General features: G+C 43.2%; 1 protein-coding gene across 14 annotated transcripts in view; it reads left to right on the top strand.

Moving 5' to 3' along the window:
* The window catches only part of VPS13D (vacuolar protein sorting 13 homolog D), a 253,463-nt gene that overhangs the window by 117,378 nt on the left and 117,482 nt on the right, over positions 1-18,603 (top strand). For all 14 annotated transcript variants that reach the window (XR_011433300.1, XR_011433299.1, XR_002806312.2 and 11 more), the window contains 3 exons: positions 2,597-2,720; positions 3,723-3,958; positions 7,522-7,630. Coding sequence is in view for 10 of the 14 variants with exons in the window: in XM_014737614.3 (XP_014593100.3) it covers positions 2,597-2,720; positions 3,723-3,958; positions 7,522-7,630 (469 nt within the window). In the remaining 4 variants the exon portion in view is untranslated. The remainder of the gene's footprint in view (positions 1-2,596; positions 2,721-3,722; positions 3,959-7,521; positions 7,631-18,603) is intronic.

The following is an 18,603-nucleotide window of genomic DNA, read 5'->3' as shown; positions in this document are numbered from 1 at the left end:
TTACATATGGTGTAAAGTAAGGGTCCAGCTCTATTCTTTTGTTTATGGATATCCAGTTTTCCCAGCAACATTTATTGAAAAGACTCTCCTTTCCCCGTGGAATGGTCTCGGCACCCTTGTCAAAGATTATTTGACTTGGGGCAGGCCTGATGGTGCAGCGGTTAAGTGTGCACATTCTGCTTTGGTGGCCCGGGATTCGCTGGTTTGGATCCCAGGTGTGGACATGGCACCTCTTGGCAAGCCATGCTGTGGTAGGCATTCCACATATAAAGTAGAGGAAGATGGGCACGGATGTTAGCTCAGGGCCAGTCTTCCTCAGCAAAAAGAGGAGGATTGGCAGCAGTTAGCTCAGGGCTAATCTTCCTCAAAAAAAAAAAAAAAAAGATTATTTGACCCTATATGTGAGGGTTTATTTCTGGGCTCTATTCCATTCATCCCTATGTCTGTCTTTATGCCAGTGTCACAGTGTTTGGATTACTGTAGTTTGATGATAAGTTTTGAAATTAGGAAGTGTGAGACCTCTAACTTGGTTCTTTTTCCAGATTAGTTTGGCTATTTGGAGTCCATTGAGATTCCATCTGAATTTTAGGATGAATTTTTCTATTTCTGGAAAAAAAACACTTGAGATTTTGATAGGGATTGCATTAAATCTGAAGATACACTTTGAGTAACATTGGCATCTTTAACAATATTTTTTTTTTTGAGGAAGATTAGCCCTGAGCTAACTGCTGCCAATCCTCCTCTTTTTTTAAATTTTTGCTGAGGAACACTGTCCCTGAGCTAACATCTGTGCCCATCCTCCTCTGCTTTCTATATGTGGGATGCCTGCCACAGCATGGCTTGCCAAGCAGTGCCATGTCTGCACCCGGGATCTGAACCTGCGAACCCTGGGCCACCGAATCGGAACATGTGAACTTAACCACTGTGCCACTGGGCTTGCCCCGACATCTTAACAATATTGATTGTTCCAATCCATGAACATGGGATGCCTTTCCATTTATTTGAATCAGTGCTATTTTAATACACTTAGAAGCAAAATTTAACCTTTTATACTTTATGGTTAGTTCTCTGTTGAGGACACTATTGTAAGGGAACAGAAAAATGGCTAATTTAATAATAGATGATCCAAAATAGTATCTATATTTGACTTTTAAAAAGATGCGTTATCTTGGGGCCGGCGTGGTGGTTTTCCAATAAATAGTCCCTTAAAATGCCCTCATAGCAACACCCCCTCCACTGATCTAGGATCCAGGCAAGGACCGTGCATTTTATTTGGCTGATACATCTTATCTGCTTTAATCTAGAATAATCTCACTCTTCCTTTTTGTCTTTATTGACATTGACATTTTTAATGAGTCCAAGCCAGTTTCTTGTAGCATGTCCTATTTTCTGGTTCCTATATATAGATTTGGGTCAAACATTTTTGGTAAGACTCCTACCTGTGTGGTTGAGCGTTTCACACTGCGTCACATCAGGAGGCCTGTGGTGTCTGTTGGTCCCGTTGTTCACGTTGCTAAATTCAGTCATCACTTGGTTAAGGTGTTGTCCTCCAGGTCTATCTATTCTAAGGTTACTTTTTCTTCTTTGTAAATAAAAGTAGTCCTTTGGGGGGACAATGTAAGACTGTGTATATTCTGTTTCCCAAAATCCTTTCACTCAGTGGTTTGATGGTTCTTACTGAATCAATTATTACATTGGTGGTTGCAAAACGGTAATTTTCTAGTTCTCTCATTTCTTCTGCATTTATTACCTGATATATTTCTGTAAAGAAGAGCTTTCGTTTCTCTCCAGTGATGTATCTTTATATAAATACACACATATAAAAATTATGATTACATACTGGTACCTCCAACCACAGGATTCTTCCTTACCTTCCTCATCCTACAGTGAGAACTCTGATTATCAATAACATTGATAAATTAGTTTGAACCATATGAAATTGCTTTTTTCTATATCAAAAGTAGTCTAATAACAACAGTTTTATGTAGTTCAACTAATATTTACTCATTTGCTGTGCTGACACTATTACCCAAAACAAACCCACTACGTAAAATTTGTAGATCTTATGGTACAGTTACAGTGTGCTGTTCAGAAGTTGTTTGAATGAATTCTTTTTTACTGTCTGATTATACTGTCAATTTCTACTTTTTTAGTGTGGTCAAAGAAAACACAGTGGTTTTTTTTTTTAGTTTATTAATTTTGTTTCTTCTTGTTTGATGTTATACTTTACTTTTTTTTGGTGAGGAAGAGTGGCCCTGAGCTAACATCTGTTACCAATCTTCCCTTTTTTCCCCCGCAAAGCCCCACTATATAGTTATATATCCTAGTTGTAAGTTGTTTTAGTTCTCTATGTGGGATGCTGCCATGGCATCTCTTGATGAGCGGTGTAGGTCCATGCCCAGGATCCGAACTGGCAAACCCTGGGCCACTGAAGCAGAGTGCACGAACTTAACCACTACCCTACTGGGCCAGCCCCTAACACAGTAGTATTAATTGAGGTCCAAGCAATATTGTGATTGTGTGAAGTATGAGAAGAAAGTGAACTGCAATGTGTTTCGTCCATTTTAAGCGCCTCTTATGTTTCTTTTTTCTGCAGAGATACCCTGGGAAAATGCTTCTTCCTACGCGTGGAAATTACTCTCCGAGGAGCTACCTATAGGATCTCATTTAGTGACACGGATCAGTTACCCCCTCCCTTCCGAATTGACAACTTCTCTAAGGTACCAAGTGGAGTTGAGAGCCTGTTTGGCTGTTTCATATACGGGAAGGTGGAGTATATATTGCTCTTAAAATAATGATACATTTTAGACTTGGGTTTAAAAGAAGCTATACAGGGGTCTCTGTAGCTGGACAACCCTAGAAATCCTTACCATTAGGAGATGGTTTCTGCTGGTTATTTATTTATTTTTTTTGGTGAGGAAGATTGTCCCTGAGCTAACATCTGTGCCAGTCTTCCTCTATTTTGTATGTGGGATGCTGCTACAACATGGCTTGATGAGCTGTGCATAGGTCCGCACCTGAGAACCGAGCCCTCAAACCCTGGGCCACTGAAGCTGAGTGTGTGAACCCAACCACTACGCCACCAGGCCGGCCCCCTCTCCTGGTTATTTTGGTTGCTGGGCAGCCTTGTCCAGAAGTGACTTTTCAGCCCACAAAACTTATTTTGACTAGATTATTTGTTTGATGTGGTGCCCTTTGTAGACATTCCATACAAACAGAGAGAGGGAGCAGACTGTCCAATGACAGTGGGAATGCACAGTTCTACTGTTGCTTAGTATTTTTATAAATCTTCCAAATAAGCCAAAATGTAAATCATTAGATTTATTTTAAATTCTGCTTTTGAATAACATCTTAAAATATGTGACTTTCTGTAGCCGAATTCCAAAATTTCCTTTCCTTTCTGGTTCAAAGTGTATCACGGAGGGTGAGGGTAGAACAGATGCCATTGAAAGGATGGAATTGGTTTCCCTAGGTATTTAGCATGGCAAGGCTTCTTAAAGCACTTTTCCCAACAGGCCGTAGCCCATAATGGTGGGCTTTTTGCAATTTGGAAGATGATTAGAAAGGCATTTGAAGAGGCGAGACGATGAACCTCCCTTGTGCTTATAGCATGTAGGGTTTGTTTGGGAAGGATCTGGAATTTAAACCTAGGAAGCAGTGAATCGCTTTCCAGTAACATCACTCTGAACGAAAGTCCTCTCTCCTCTCTGCCATCACTGTAGGTTCCGGTCGTCTTTACTCAGCATGGGGTGGCTGAACCCAGGCTCCGAACTGAAGTGAAGCCCATGACTTCATTGGATTATGCCTGGGACGAACCTACACTGCCACCTTTTATCACTCTGACTGTGAAAGGGGCAGGTTCCTCTGAGATCAGCTGCAACATGAATGATTTCCAGGATAACCGACAGCTTTATTATGAAAATTTCATTTACATTGCTGCTACATATACATTCTCTGGGTAATTCTGGGTTAAATTGCTTTTCTTATAAAGCAGAAGGTTCTAATTATTAACTGGTTTTAAATTTTAAGCATTTCTCAGGAGGCCGAAGGATGAAGGAAGATTCCTTCCATTCTTTACCAAATCCTAGGCTCAAAGTGTATTTTGAGAGGTCTTTAATCTAAACTCTTGTCTACTGGCTGGATTAAAATTTATCCAAAGAGGCAAGACTCTGGTCTTTTTGAGGCTCTCTCCAGTAATCTGTTCTAGGATTTAACAACTGGATAAGGTGTTGTTCTTATAGTATCTTAAATTCCTCTTGCTCAAAGATGGTGTTTTTTTATATATTTTTAAACTTCTTGCTGCTATTTTTCAGTTTGGTTTACCCCTTTCCTCGTTTGAAACTGACTAATCTTCATCATAATTCTTCAGATCACCATTCTGACTCCCCCCTCACTGAGAATACTGATTAAGCAGACACTTAAGGGTATATCTTAATGGTCACCTAAAGCCAAGCAACGTAGCTTAACTTGGCAGTAATTCCAGTTGCCTTAGAATGTAATCCTCACTGTTGTCTGACTGTTGTATTTAGAAACCTCAGGTGAAGAGTAGCCAGCTTATTCTACTTCTGTGTTAGACTGGTATATAGATTTGCACATGGACGTTCAAAACATTGGGGTTTAAAAAGTAGTCATCCCACCAACATGTGAACACAGTTTATTGTTTCTGTGCTGGTTACGGGGCCAATTTTAAGGTTTATCCGTGAAGAAACAGGGAAAATAGCTGAATCTTTAGCATTACAAATGTAAATCGCTTGATGAACTGGATATTTAAAGTCATATTCCTTCCTGAAATGTTCTGAATAACGTTGCTTATGAATGATATTTTTGTATGTGGTTGAGGCCCACAAGGTAAACTCTGGGTGTGTGCGTTCTCTCTCATCTGCCTGCAGTCCGGATTTCTCTGGTAATGAACTGAATGGACATCTTTGCTTAGCGGAGCCGTTCCCTGTTCCTAGTTCTCTTTGTTAATGATTGTGCTGGGATATTTGTCTTGTTAGAATTCAGTCAGTCGTGTTTGTTTCTTTTGAAAGATTATGGTCCTCAACAGAGTGACATGATTAAGGTTTTAGTGCCTGAAAGGCTAGTTCTTAATCTGGTTGCTAATCATGTTTTTCTCTTATGTTCTTATGTTAAATTCCAATACCTACTAAGCTCTTTAACTGAGGAGTCCTGGGGGAGGATTATGAGTTTAATGGGTTGAACAGACGGGAGCAGAGGACGGGAGAAGCTCCTGGGAATCCTGGTGTGCTGAGAGGTTGAACTGTCTTTCGGAATGTATTAGATCCTATTTCTTGCATTTTTGGAGAGAACTAGTGATGGGGAAGAAGACTAGTTTTGTTTTTGTTGTTTTGTATTTTAAATTGAGGTAAAATTCACATAACATAATATTAACCATTTTATTTCATTTTATTTTTTTAAGATTTTTTTAATTTTTTCTATTTTTTATTTTTTCCTTCTTCTCCCTCAAGCCCCCCAGTGCATAGTTGTGTATTTTAGTTGTGGGTCCTTCTAGTTGTGGCATGTGGGACGCCGCCTCAGCATGGCCTGATGAGCTGTGCCATTTTGGCACCCAGGATCTGAACTGGTGAAACCCTGGGCCGCCATAGTGGAGCGTGTGAGCTTAACCACTCGGCCACAGGCCGGCCCCCCATTTTAAAGTGAACAGTTCGGTGGCATTTAGTACATCCATGATGCTGTGCGACTATGTCCGTCTAGTCCCACTAATTTCCATCACCCCAAAAAGGAACTCCAAACCCGTTAAGTACTAACTCCCCACTGCCCTCTTCTCCCAGCCCCTGGCGACTGCCAGTCTGCTTCCTGTCTCTATGGATTTACCTATTCCAGATATTTCCATAAATTGAATCATAGAATATGTGGCTTCTTCCACTTCGCATAATGTTTTCAAGGTTCATCCACATTGTGGCGTGTATCAGTACTTCATTCCTACTCTGGCTGAGTAATATTCCATTGTATGTGATTAAGCACCACATTTTGTTTATCCATTCATCCATCGATGGACATTTGTGTGGTTTCTACCTTTTGGCTATTGTGAACAGTGCTGCTATCCACATTCATGTGTTTGTTTAAGTACTTGTTTTTAATTCTTTTGTTTCTATACCTGGGAATGGAATTGCTGAGTCTATGGTAATTCTATGTTTAACTTTTTAAGGAACTGCTCTACTCTTTTCCTCAGCAGCTAAATCATTTTACATTCCCACAGGTAATGCACAGGGGTTCCAGTTTCTACACATCCTCAGGAACACTTATTTTCTGTTTTGTTTTCTTTTTATTGTAGCCGTCCTACTGGATGTGTAGTGGCATCTCATTGTTTTAATTTGCATTTTTTAAATAACTAATGATGTTGAGGATCTTTTCATGTACTTTTTGGCCATTTGTATATCTTCTTTGGAGAAATGTCTGTTCAAATCCTTCACCTATTTTACTCCATTCTTTTTTCCTTTTCTGCTTTTTCTCCCCAAATCCCCCCAGCACATAGTTGTAATTTTAGTTGTGGGTCCTTCCAGCTGTGGCATGTGGGACGCCGCCCCAATGTGGCCCAATGAGCAGTGCCATGTCCATGCCCAGGATCCCAACCAGCGAAACCCTAGGCTGCTGAGTGGAGGGCTCGAACCCAACCACTCAGCCACGGGGCTGGCTCCCCTTCACCCATTTTTAAATATGAGTTTTTGCCTTTGTATTGTTGAACTTTTGAGAGTTTCTTATATAATATTGATACAAATATCATATCATATATATGGCTTGCAAATATTTTCTCCCATTCTGTGGATTGTCTTTACTTTCTTGATGGTGTCCTTTGAAGAACAAAAGTTTTTAATTTTGTTGAAATCTAATTTATCTCTTTTTTGGGGGGGTCACTTATGCTTTTGGTGTCATGAAAACTAGTTTTTAACTCTGAATTTATCACTCCCTTTTTTGATGATAGAGATTAGTGGAAACAGGAGAATAATCTAAATAAAACCTCATCTAAACACTCTGAAGTGTAGCTCGGCTGCAGCATTCCATAAAGCTTAGGATTCTTAAGCCACAGAGAAACACAACACGATTGAGTTGGAGGAAGGTGATTATGAAGGCTTTGTTTCTTTTCATCCTAAAGGGACTTCTGATTTCTTGCCAAGACTTGGAGATGCAATGATGCTGATCTTCTGCTTTTCAAAGAGTAGAGCAAATTCTCGGACCCTTGGAATGTCTGGCTTAGTGGGGTTTTTTTGTTTGTTTTTCCTCTGAAGATATATAGTCACCTTTTTATGCCTGAATTTTAAGCTACTAAAATTATCAGGAGAGGGGAAATATCAGAGTATGTCCTCTGACAATGACTGTCAGGAAAATACCACAACCTTGGTCTTTCTGCTATTGAGTCAGACTTTTTCTTCTGTGATTTAAAGAAAATTCTCTTCTTTCTAATAGAGGTTTTAGGCATTTGCTTATGAGTACCTGAGTGCATATGTCAGTATACGGCTGTACGTGTATGTGTGTGTCTACACATTATTGTTAACATTCTAGTTTACAGGAGGGGACAGGAAGGCCTGTGGCTTCCAACAAGGCCGTTACCTGTGCGGAGCTCGTCTTGGACGTCTCACCAAAGACACAAAGAGTCATTTTAAAGAAAAAGGTAAGAGTGCTTGGAATTTGGAGACTTTTAGTGCTCGGGTCGTCTAGTGCGAGCTGTCCTCCAGCTGAGGAAATGGAGACCTGGGCTGTACCACCTGCTCGGGTGGGACCTCGGCAACGTGACCGCTCCAGTCCGTGCCCTTCCCGCTGTCCTGGGACGGCTGCCCCAGGGTTTCCAAGCCCTTCTCGTCTTCAAGGCCTTTTTGGAGAACTTAGTTCTTGAATTTATTTTTTTTCAAATTTGTGATCTGTCATTTTTATTGCTCTATTTTTCTGTTGCAACACTCCTCTAATCTGCTTTTCCCTAAAATGAATGAAAAAATTATCCAACTGAAGTTTTTTTCCCTTTTTATGCTGACGTTCTTTTCAAGTTGGGTTAGGGAAATGTTCATGCTAATAGACCTAGGTACAAACCGTGAGACAGTAAAATTTAGCCAGAAGTATTGTTACGAGTGCCAGGACTGCTAGTAAACAGTTCCGACTTCCAAATGAAAGATGTTTGAGGACACAGGGCTGTGGACGCTCCTCTGAGAGGAGCGAGACCACCAACTGTGATTATTTGAAACACACTCACCTGAGGGGTGTGTTCCTGAAGGTTTCTCATAATGTAAAGGACGTAATCCCAAATAACTCTGATGGAGGATGTCTGCTTACCGCCTCAGCGGCCCTAATGCTGGCAAAGTATGCCTTTTGTCACATAAAGTGCTATCACGTGAGGCAAGAATCGAGCTCATGCGTGATTCATTTGGCTTTAAGGTTATACAACTCTTATCACATTTTTAATTGAGGGGGGAGATTTAAATTACTTCAAATTTTTCACATCAGATGAAACTTTAATACATGTGTTTTTAATTCAGTTTTATATATATATATTTTTTTTTTTTTTTTTTTTTTTTTTTTTTTTTTTTTTTTTTTTTATTAATGTTATGATAGATTACAACCTTGTGAGATTTCAGTTGTACATTTTTGTTAGTCATGTTGTGGGTACACCACTTCCCCCTCCGTACCCTCCCCCCACCCCCCCTTTTCCCTGGTAACCACCAATCAGATCTGCTTCTCAATATACTAATTTCCACCTATGAGTGGAGTCATATAGAGTTCGTCTTTCTCTGACTGACTTATTTCGCTTAACATAATACCCTCGAGGTCCATCCACATTGTTGTGAATGGGCCAATTTCGTCTTTTTTTATGGCTGAGTAGTATTCCATTGTGTATATATACCACATCTTCTTTATCCAATCATTAGTTTCTGGGCATGTAGGCTGGTTCCACGTCTTGGCTATTGTAAATAATGCTGCAATGAACATAGGGGTGCAACGGACTCTTGAGATATCTGATATCAAGTTCTTAGGATAGATACCCAGTAATGGGATGGCTGGGTCATAGGGTATTTCTATTTTTAACTTTTTGAGAAATCTCCATACTGTTTTCCATAGTGGCTGTACCAGTTTGCATTCCCACCAACAGTGTATGAGGGTTCCTCTTTCTCCACAACCCCTCCAACATTTGTCGTTCTTGGTTTTGGATGTTTTTGCCAATCTAACGGGGGTAAGGTGATATCTTAGTGTAGTTTTGATTTGCATTTCCCTGATGATTAGCGATGATGAACATCTTTTCATGTGTCTATTGGCCATATTCATATCTTCTTTTGAGAAATGTCTGTTCATGTCCTCTGCCCATTTTTTGATCGGGTTGTTTGTTTTTTTGTTGTTAAGCAGTGTGAGTTCTTTGTATATTATGGAGATTAACCCTTTGTCGGATAAGTGGCTTGTAAATATTTTTTCCCAATTAGTGAGCTGTTTTTTTGTTTCAATCCTGTTTTCCCTTGCCTTGAAGAAGCTCTTTAGTCTGATGAAGTCCCATTTGTTTATTCTTTCTATTGTTTCCCTCAACTGAGGAGTTACAGTGTCCGAAAAGATTCTTTTGAAACTGATGTCAAAGAGTGTACTGCCTATATTCTCTTCCAAAAGACTTATTGTCTCAGGCCTAATCTTTAGGTCTTTGATCCATTTTGAGTTTATTTTGGTGTGTGGAGAAAAAGAATGGTCAATTTTCAATCTTTTGCATGTGGCTGTCCAGTTTTCCCAGCACCATTTGTTGAAGAGACTTTCTTTTCTCCATTGTAGGCCCTCTGCTCCTTTGTCGAAGATTAGCTGTCCATAGATGTGTGGTTTTATCTCTGGGCTTTCAATTCTGTTCCATTGATCTGTGGACCTGTTTTTGTACCAGTACCATGCTGTTTTGATCACTGTAGCTTTGTAGTATGTTTTGAAATCGGGGATTGTGATTCCGCCGGCTTTGTTTTTCTTGCTCAGGATTGCTTTAGCAATTCGCGGTCTTTTGTTGCCCCATATGAATTTTAGGATTGTTTGTTCAATTTCTGTGAAGAATGTTCTTGGGATTCTGATTGGGATAGCATTGAATCTGTATATTGCTTTAGGTAGTATGGACATTTTAACTATGTTTATTCTTCCGATCCATGTGCAAGGGATGTCTTTCCATCTCTTTATGTCATCGCCTATTTCTTTCAAGAGAGTCTTGTAGTTTTCATTGTATAGATCCTTCACTTCCTTGGTTAAGTTTATCCCAAGGTATTTTATTCTTTTCGTTGCTATTGTGAATGGGATAGAGTTCTTGAGTTCTTTTTCTGTTAGTTTATTGTTAGTGTATAGAAATGCTACTGATTTATGCACGTTAATTTTATACCCTGCTACTTTGCTGTAGTTGTTGATTATTTCTAATAGTTTTTCTGTGGATTCTTTGGGGTTTTCTATGTATAAGATCATGTCGTCTGCAAACAACGAGAGTTTTACTTCTTCGTTACCTATTTGGATTCCTTTTATTTCTTTTTCCTGCCGAATTGCTCTGGCCAGCACCTCCAGAACTATGTTGAATAGGAGTGGTGAAAGTGGGCACCCTTGTCTTGTTCCTGTCCTCAGAGGGATGGCTTTCAGCTTTTGTCCATTGAGTATGATGTTGGCTGTGGGTCTATCATATATGGCCTTTATTATGTTAAGGTACTTTCCTTCTATACCCATTTTACTGAGGGTTTTTATCATAAATGGGTGTTGGATCTTGTCGAATGCTTTCTCTGCATCTATTGAGATGATCATGTGGTTTTTGGTTTTCATTTTGTTAATGTAGTGTATCACGTTGATTGACTTGCGGATGTTGAACCATCCCTGTGTCCCTGGTATAAATCCCACTTGATCATGGTGTATAATCTTTTTGATGTATTGCTGTAATCGGTTTGCCAAAATTTTGTTGAGGATTTTTGCATCTATGTTCATCAGTGATATCGGCCTGTAGTTCTCCTTCTTTGTGTTGTCCTTGTCAGGTTTGGGGATCAGAGTGATGTTGGCTTCATAGAATGTGTTAGGGAGTTCTCCATCTTTCTCAATTTTCTGGAACAGTTTGAGGAGAATAGGTATTAAGTCTTCTTTGAATGTTTGGTAGAATTCTCCAGAGAAGCCGTCTGGTCCTGGACTCTTGTTTTTGGGGAGGTTTTTGATTACCGTTTCTATTTCCTTACTTGTGATTGGTCTATTCAGATTCTCCATTTCTTCCTGATTCAGTTTGGGGAGATTGTAGGAGTCTAGGAATTTGTCCATTTCTTCCAGGTTGTTCAATTTGTTGGCATATAGTTTTTCATAGTATTCTCTTATGATCTCTTGTATTTCATTGGTATCTGTTGTGATTTCTCCTCTGTCATTCCTGATTTTATTAATTTGCGATTTCTCTCTTCTTTTCTTGGTGAGTCTGGCTAGGGGTTTGTCAATTTTGTTAATTCTTTCGAAGAACCAACTCTTTGTTTCATTGATCCTTTCTATTGTCTTTTTTGTTTCAATATCGTTTATTTCTGCTCTTATTTTTATTATTTCCCTCCTTCTACTGACTCTGGGCCTTGTTTGTTCTTCTTTTTCTAGTTCTGTTAGGTGTCGTTTGAGGTTGCTTACGTGAGCTTTTTCTTGTTTAGTGAGGTGAGCCTGTATTGCGATGAATTTCCCTCTTAGGACTGCTTTTGCTGCATCCCAAATGATTTGGTATGTCGTGTTCTCATTTTCATTTGTCTCCAGATAATATTTGATTTCTTCTTTAATTTCTTCAATGATCCATTGTTTGTTGAGAAGCGTGTTGTTTAGTCTCCACATTTTTGCACCTTTCTCTGCTTTTTTCTTGTAGTTGATTTCTAGTTTAATAGCGTTATGATCAGAAAAGATGCTTGATATTATTTCAACTCTCTTGTATTTATTGATGTTTGCTTTGGTTCCCAAAATATGGTCAATCCTTGAGAATGTTCCATGTGCACTTGAGAAGAATGTGTAACCTGCTGTTTTTGGATGAAGTGTTCTATATATATCTATTAAGTCCATCTGGTCTAATTTTTCATTTAATTCTATTATTTCCTTGTTGATTTTCTGTCTGGATGTTCTGTCCATTGGTGTTAATGGTGTGTTGAGGTCCCCTACTATTATTGTATTGTTGTTGATGTCTTCTTTTAGTTCTATTAAGAGTTGCTTTACAAATTTTGGTGCTCCTGTGTTGGGTGCGTATATATTTATAAGTGTTATGTCTTCTTGGTGGAGAGTCCCTTTTATCATTATATACTGTCCCTCTTTGTCTTTCTTTATCTGTTTTGCTTTGAAATCTACCTTGTCTGATATTAGTATAGCGACACCTGCTTTCTTTTGTTCATTATTAGCTTGGAGTATTGTTCTCCATCCCTTCACTCTAAGTCTGTGTTTGTCTTTGGGGCTGAGGTGTGTTTCCTGGAGGCAGCATATTGTTGGATCTTGTTCTTTGATCCATCCTGCCACTCTGTGTCTTTTGATTGGGGAGTTCAATCCGTTTACATTTAGAGTGATTATTGAGACGTGGTGGCCTACCACTACCATTTTGTGTCTTGTTTTCCGGTTTTCTTCAGTTTCCTTTGTTTCTCGTCCCATGGTTTAATCTGTTCTGATGTAGAGCTGCTACTCTCTGTTGTTGTCCTTCTACTTATCTCCTCTGCTCTTGGTTTTGTAGTCCCTTTCCTTTTTTGGATTTTTCAGGAATGAGGGTTTTCCTGAGGATTTCCTGAAGAGGAGGTTTTGTGGCAATGAACTCCCTTAATTTTTGTTTATCTGGGAAAGTTTTTATTTCTCCATCGTATTTGAAGGATATTTTCGCTGGGTAGAGAATTCTCGGCTGTAGGTTTTTGTCCTTCAGATTATTGAATATATCATTCCACTCTCTTCTAGCCTGTAAAGTTTCTGCTGAGAAATCTGCTGATAGCCTGATGGGGGTTCCTTTGTAGGTTAGTTTCTTTTGCCTGGCTGTCCTTAATATTTTCTCCTTGTCGTTGACTTTTGCTAGCTTCACTACTATATGCCGTGGAGTTGGTCTTCTTGCATTGATAAAGTTTGGAGATCTATTGGCTTCTGTCACCTGAAGATCCATCTCCCTCACCAGATTTGGGAAGTTCTCAGCCATTATTTCTTTGAATAGGTTTTCTGCCCCTTTCTCCTTCTCTTCTCCCTCTGGTATACCTATAATCCTTACGTTGCATCTCCTAATTGTGTCTGATAATTCTCGGAGAGTTTCTTCATTTCTTTTAAGTCTTGCTTCTCTCTCCTCCTCTGCCTGCAACAATTCTATATTGCCATCTTCCAAATTGCTAATTCTTTCCTCCATATTATCGGCCCTACTGTTCAGAGCATCTAGATTTTTCTTAATCTCCTCTATTGTGTTCTTCATTTCCAGTATTTCTGTTTGGTTCTTCTTTATCGTATCAAACTCTTTTGTGACATAGCTCCTGAACTCGTTGAGTTGTCGGTCAGAATTCTCTCTTAACTCAGTGAGTATTTTAATGATGGCTGTTTTGAAGTCATCATCATTTAGGTTATATATCTCATTTTCTTTGGGATTGTTTTCTGTGTATTTGTTACTTTCTTTCTGTTCTGGAGATTTGATGTATTTTTTCATATTGCTTGATGATGTTGATTTGTGCCTCCGCATGGAGATAGAGTTTAGTTGCTCCTTTCACTTGTTTCAGCTGCTGCGGTGGGGGGAGCAGCTGTTTATACTTCACCAACCAGGAACCCTGTCCGTAGTTGCTAACTGGGCCTGGGCCCCTCTTCGTAGCCACAGTGGCCCTTTGGATTCCCTCCTCTGCCGTGGGGGCCGTCACGGGGGGCTTCAGACTGCAGGTGCCTACTGTTGTTGCCCACCTAGATGCGCTCTCTCCTTGGGGTCTGCACCGGTGTTATGGGCTTTTCCAGCGGCCAGGGGTGGGATCACTTTTATTTGTCGCTCGGTTGCTGTCGGCACCCACCAAATCTCACTTGTCCTCTATGGGTCGCAGGAGAGCTATTGGCATCTTCTACAGTCTGTGGTTAGTACACCTAGCTATGCTGCTTTTGCCCTGGGGTCTTCCAGCCTTGTGGCTGGCGGCTGGGTGCCTTCTACTGGTGCTGTGCAGAGGCTTTCCCTAAGGCTTCTGTGAGCCTGTAGGGTTTCCCCCTAGGCTACTAAGCTGGGTCTCTGGAACTCTCTCCAGCCCCAGTCCTCTCCGAGATCTCCGGCAATCCCTAGTCCCACGGGGCGGGCAACGGCAGCTGGGGGACGCCCCGCCCTCTGGGCTTCTGTCCGAGCCTCTGCCGGGAGCTCTGAATGCTCAGCGTGGCCCCTCTGCTACCGGCAGACAGAGAGTTTTGTCTGCTGCCCGGGCGGAGCTCCGGCGCTTCTCCACCGGATCGCCGGACCCGCCTTTGAAAGTTCCCCCGCCCCGGTCCTCTCCGAGATCTCCGGCAATCCCTAGTCCCACGGGGCGGGCAACGGCAGCTGGGGGTCGCCCCGCCCTCTGGGCTTCTCTCCGGGCCTCTGCCGGGAGCTCTGAATGCTCAGCGTGGCCCCTCTGCTACCGGCAGACAGAGAGTTTTGTCTGCTGCCCGGGCGGAGCTCCGGCGCTTCTCCACCGGATCGCCGGACCCGCCTTTGAAAGTTCCCCCGCCCCGGTCCTCTCCGAGATCTCCGGCAATCCCTAGTCCCACGGGGCGGGCAACGGCAGCTGGGGGTCGCCCCGCCCTCTGGGCTTCTGTCCGGACTTCTGCCGGGAGCCCTGAGTGCTCAGCGTGGCCCCTCTGCTACCGACAGACAGAGAGTTTTGTCTGCTGCCTGGGGGAGCTCCGGCACTTCCCCTCCGGGTCGCCGATCCGGCCTTTGAAAATTCCCCCGCCCCGGTCCTCTCCGAGATCTCCGGCAATCCCTAGTCCCACGGGGCGGGCAACGGCAGCTGGGGGTCGCCCCGCCCTCTGGGCTTCTGTCCGGGCCTCTGCCGGGAGCTCTGAATGCTCAGCGTGGCCCCTCTGCTACCGGCAGACAGAGAGTTTTGTCTGCTGCCTGGCGGAGCTCCGGCGCTTCCCCACCGGGTCGCCGGACCCGCCTTTGAAAGATCCCCCGCCCCGGTCCTCTCCGAGATCTCCGGCAATCCCTAGTCCCACGGGGCGGGCAACGGCAGCTGGGGGTCGCCCCGCCCTCTGGGCTTCTGTCCGGGCCTCTGCCGGGAGCTCTGAATGCTCAGCGTGGCCCCTCTGCTACCGGCAGACAGAGAGTTTTGTCTGCTGCCCGGGCGGAGCTCCGGCGCTTCTCCACCGGATCGCCGGACCCGCCTTTGAAAGTTCCCCCGCCCCGGTCCTCTCCGAGATCTCCGGCAATCCCTAGTCCCACGGGGCGGGCAACGGCAGCTGGGGGTCGCCCCGCCCTCTGGGCTTCTGTCCGGGCTTCTGCCGGGAGCCCTGAGTGCTCAGCGTGGCCCCTCTGCTACCGGCAGACAGAGAGTTTTGTCTGCTGCCTGGGGGAGCTCCGGCACTTCCCCTCCGGGTCGCCGATCCGGCCTTTGAAAATTCCCCCGCCCCGGTCCTCTCCGAGATCTCCGGCAATCCCTAGTCCCACGGGGCGGGCAACGGCAGCTGGGGGTCGCCCCGCCCTCTGGGCTTCTGTCCGGGCCTCTGCCGGGAGCTCTGAATGCTCAGCGTGGCCCCTCTGCTACCGGCAGACAGAGAGTTTTGTCTGCTGCCTGGCGGAGCTCCGGCGCTTCCCCACCGGGTCGCCGGACCCGCCTTTGAAAGATCCCCCGCCCCGGTCCTCTCCGAGATCTCCGGCAATCCCTAGTCCCACGGGGCGGGCAACGGCAGCTGGGAGACCTCCGTGCCCACCGTGTCTCTCTCTGGGACCCTCCGGGCGCCCCGAGCACCAGGCCGGGTCTCCCCGCCAATGGCGGGGAGAGACTCTCCCCGCGGGCTCAGGTGTGCAACTCCAAAGTTTCCCTCTGCGTTTAGGAGTAATTGCGGGGGGTTTAAGTAGGGTTCTGGTCACCTGTTTCCACCGTCGCTCCTCTGTTGTGTTCTCGCTCCTGCCCTAGATGTGTGTGGATCCTCTGGGGGCGTCCGTTGGAAGAAAGCCGCTTGCGGGTACTAGGCTGCCCGTCGGGGTCGGAGAGTTTTCACCTATTTCCACATCCTCCCGGAGGAAAGTCCGTCCGCCTTCCGATGTATAGTCGCGTGGGTGTCTCAGACGTCCTGAGATGCTGTCTGGATATCCTTTGTCAAGCGATAAGTGTCCAAATAATTGTAGACTCGAAGGGCGAGAGACAAAGAGGACTACTCACGGCGCCATCTTGGAAGCGACCTATATATATATTTTTAAAGATTTTATTTTTTTTCCTTTTTCTCCCCAAAGCCCCCCGGGAGATAGTTGTATATTCTTCGTTGTGGGTCCTTCTAGTTGTGGCATGTGGGATGCTGCCTCAGCGTGGTTTGATGAGCAGTGCCATGTCCGCGCCCAGGATTCGAACCAACGAAACACCGGGCCGCCTGCAGCGGAGCGCGCGAACTCAACCACTCGGCCACGGGGCCAGCCCCTCAGTTTTATATTTTTTAAGAGCTTTATTGAGATATAGTTCATATACCATACTAATCGCCTATTTGAAATAGACAGTTCAGTGGTTTTTAGCGTATCCACAGATACGTGTAGCCATCACTACACTCGGTTTTAGAGAGTTTATCACCTCAAGAAGAAACCCTGTGTCCTTTAGCTACCACCCACATGAGCCCCTTAGCCCCGAGCCCTAAGGGATCGCTGATGCACATTCTCTCTGTACGCTTCCCTGTGCTGGACTCTCGCATGAGTGGTCTTGTGTGAGTGGCGTCTTTCACTTAGCCCAGTGTTTTTAAGGTTCGTCCCTCTGTCAATCTTAGGATTGATAATACTTCTCCATGTATTTTTATATCGCATCAGTTTAAATTTGCTTAAAATGTTACCACACTCTTTTATATAAGGCTGTGCTTATGTGTGAGATGCATTTTAGAAGTGAAATTTGGGACTGGTGATGACTAAAGAGACCATGAGGCACAGTAATTGAAAGTAAACAATTTTTGGAGCATTTATTGGGAATTTTGAAAAAGAAAATTTTGAAAAGTAATAATTTAAAAACAAAAGAAGGGGGCCAGTCGGGTGGTGCAGTGGTTAAGTGTACACGTTCCGCTTTGGTGGCCCAGGGTTCGCCGGTTCGGATCCCGGGTGCGGACATGGCACCACATGGCAGGCCATGCTGTGGTAGGCATCCCACATATAAAGTAGAGGAAGATGGGCATGGATGTTAGCTCAGGGCCAGTCTTCCTCAGCAAAAAGAGGAGGATTGGCAGCAGTTAGCTCAGGGCTAATCTTCCTCAAAAAAAAAAAGTAAATAAAAAATAAAAAAATAAAAATAAAAACAAAAAAAGCAACTCTGACAGAAGGCAAGCAAATTGAAAAAAGAAATGGAAGAGCCTTCAGAAATGATATTGTTGGATGACGTTCAAAGAATTTTCAAGTTGATGAGGATATTAGGGTGTATGAAAACCAACTCAGGAGGAAGATGATTTATCAAGTGGGATATGATCATCAGGTGTGGTCAGCAAAACATGAATAATAAAGATATGTATAGTTCCAAGCGCTAGGTTGACTGTTAAGCAGACAAAAACAGCTATTTTTTATAAAGTAACAAAAAACATGTTAAGTAAGATTTTATAACTTGTACATTTTCACAGTTGTTATTTCACTTGATAAGGATGAAACTGGTAAATAGAAGGTAGATGATCAGTGAGTTGCATTCACATTTAAAACAAAGTTCTGTGAGTTGGCATCAGGAGATGGACTTGTGCTCTTTAACTGGAAACCAAGAATAGAATGTTTGACGTCTTAGGTTTTTGTTTGTTTGGGTTTTTTTCTTTTTATTTTGAAAGAGTCTCAAATTTACAGAAAAGTTGGCAGAAATTCTGTGGAAGTGATGCTGTGATTTTGATTTGTCCTTTTGCCGGTGATGTTGACTTTAGCACCTGAGTAAGTTGGTGCCTGCCACCCTCTCCACTGTGAAGTGAAGCTTCTCTTTTCCTCCGTGTTTAATAAACATTTCGTAGAGAGGTGCTTTGAGACTATGCAAATATCCTGTTCCTCATCAAATTTTCTATGTGTAAATGTATGTATGTATATGTATGTATTAGCTTGGACTTCCATAACAAAATACTATGGGCTGGATGACTTCAACAATGGGAATTTCTTTCTTTTTTCGCATTAGTTTATTTTTTTTAATTAAAAAAAATTTTTTTTTTTTTTTGAGGAAGATTAGCCCTGAGCTAACTGCTGCCAATCCTCCTCTTTTTGCTGAGGAAGACTGGCCCTGAGCTAACATCCATGCCCATCTTCTTCCACTTTGTATGTGGGACGCCTACCACAGCATGGCTTTTTGCCAAGCAGTGCCATGTCCGCACCCGGGATCCGTCCTGGCGAACCCCGGGCTGCCGAGAAGCGGAACATGCAAACTTAGCCAACTTAGCCGCTGCGCCCCGGGCCAGCCCCAGGAATTTGTTTCTCACTGTTCTGGAGCTGGGAGATGCACGATCAGGGTGCTGGCTGATTTGACTCCCTAGTAAGGGCCCTCTTCCTGGCTTGTAAAC

Source organism: Equus caballus, chromosome 2 (genome assembly GCF_041296265.1).
Source record: "Equus caballus isolate H_3958 breed thoroughbred chromosome 2, TB-T2T, whole genome shotgun sequence".
Taxonomy (NCBI): Eukaryota; Metazoa; Chordata; class Mammalia; order Perissodactyla; family Equidae; genus Equus; species Equus caballus.
This window is presented reverse-complemented; position numbering and strand designations above follow the sequence as displayed.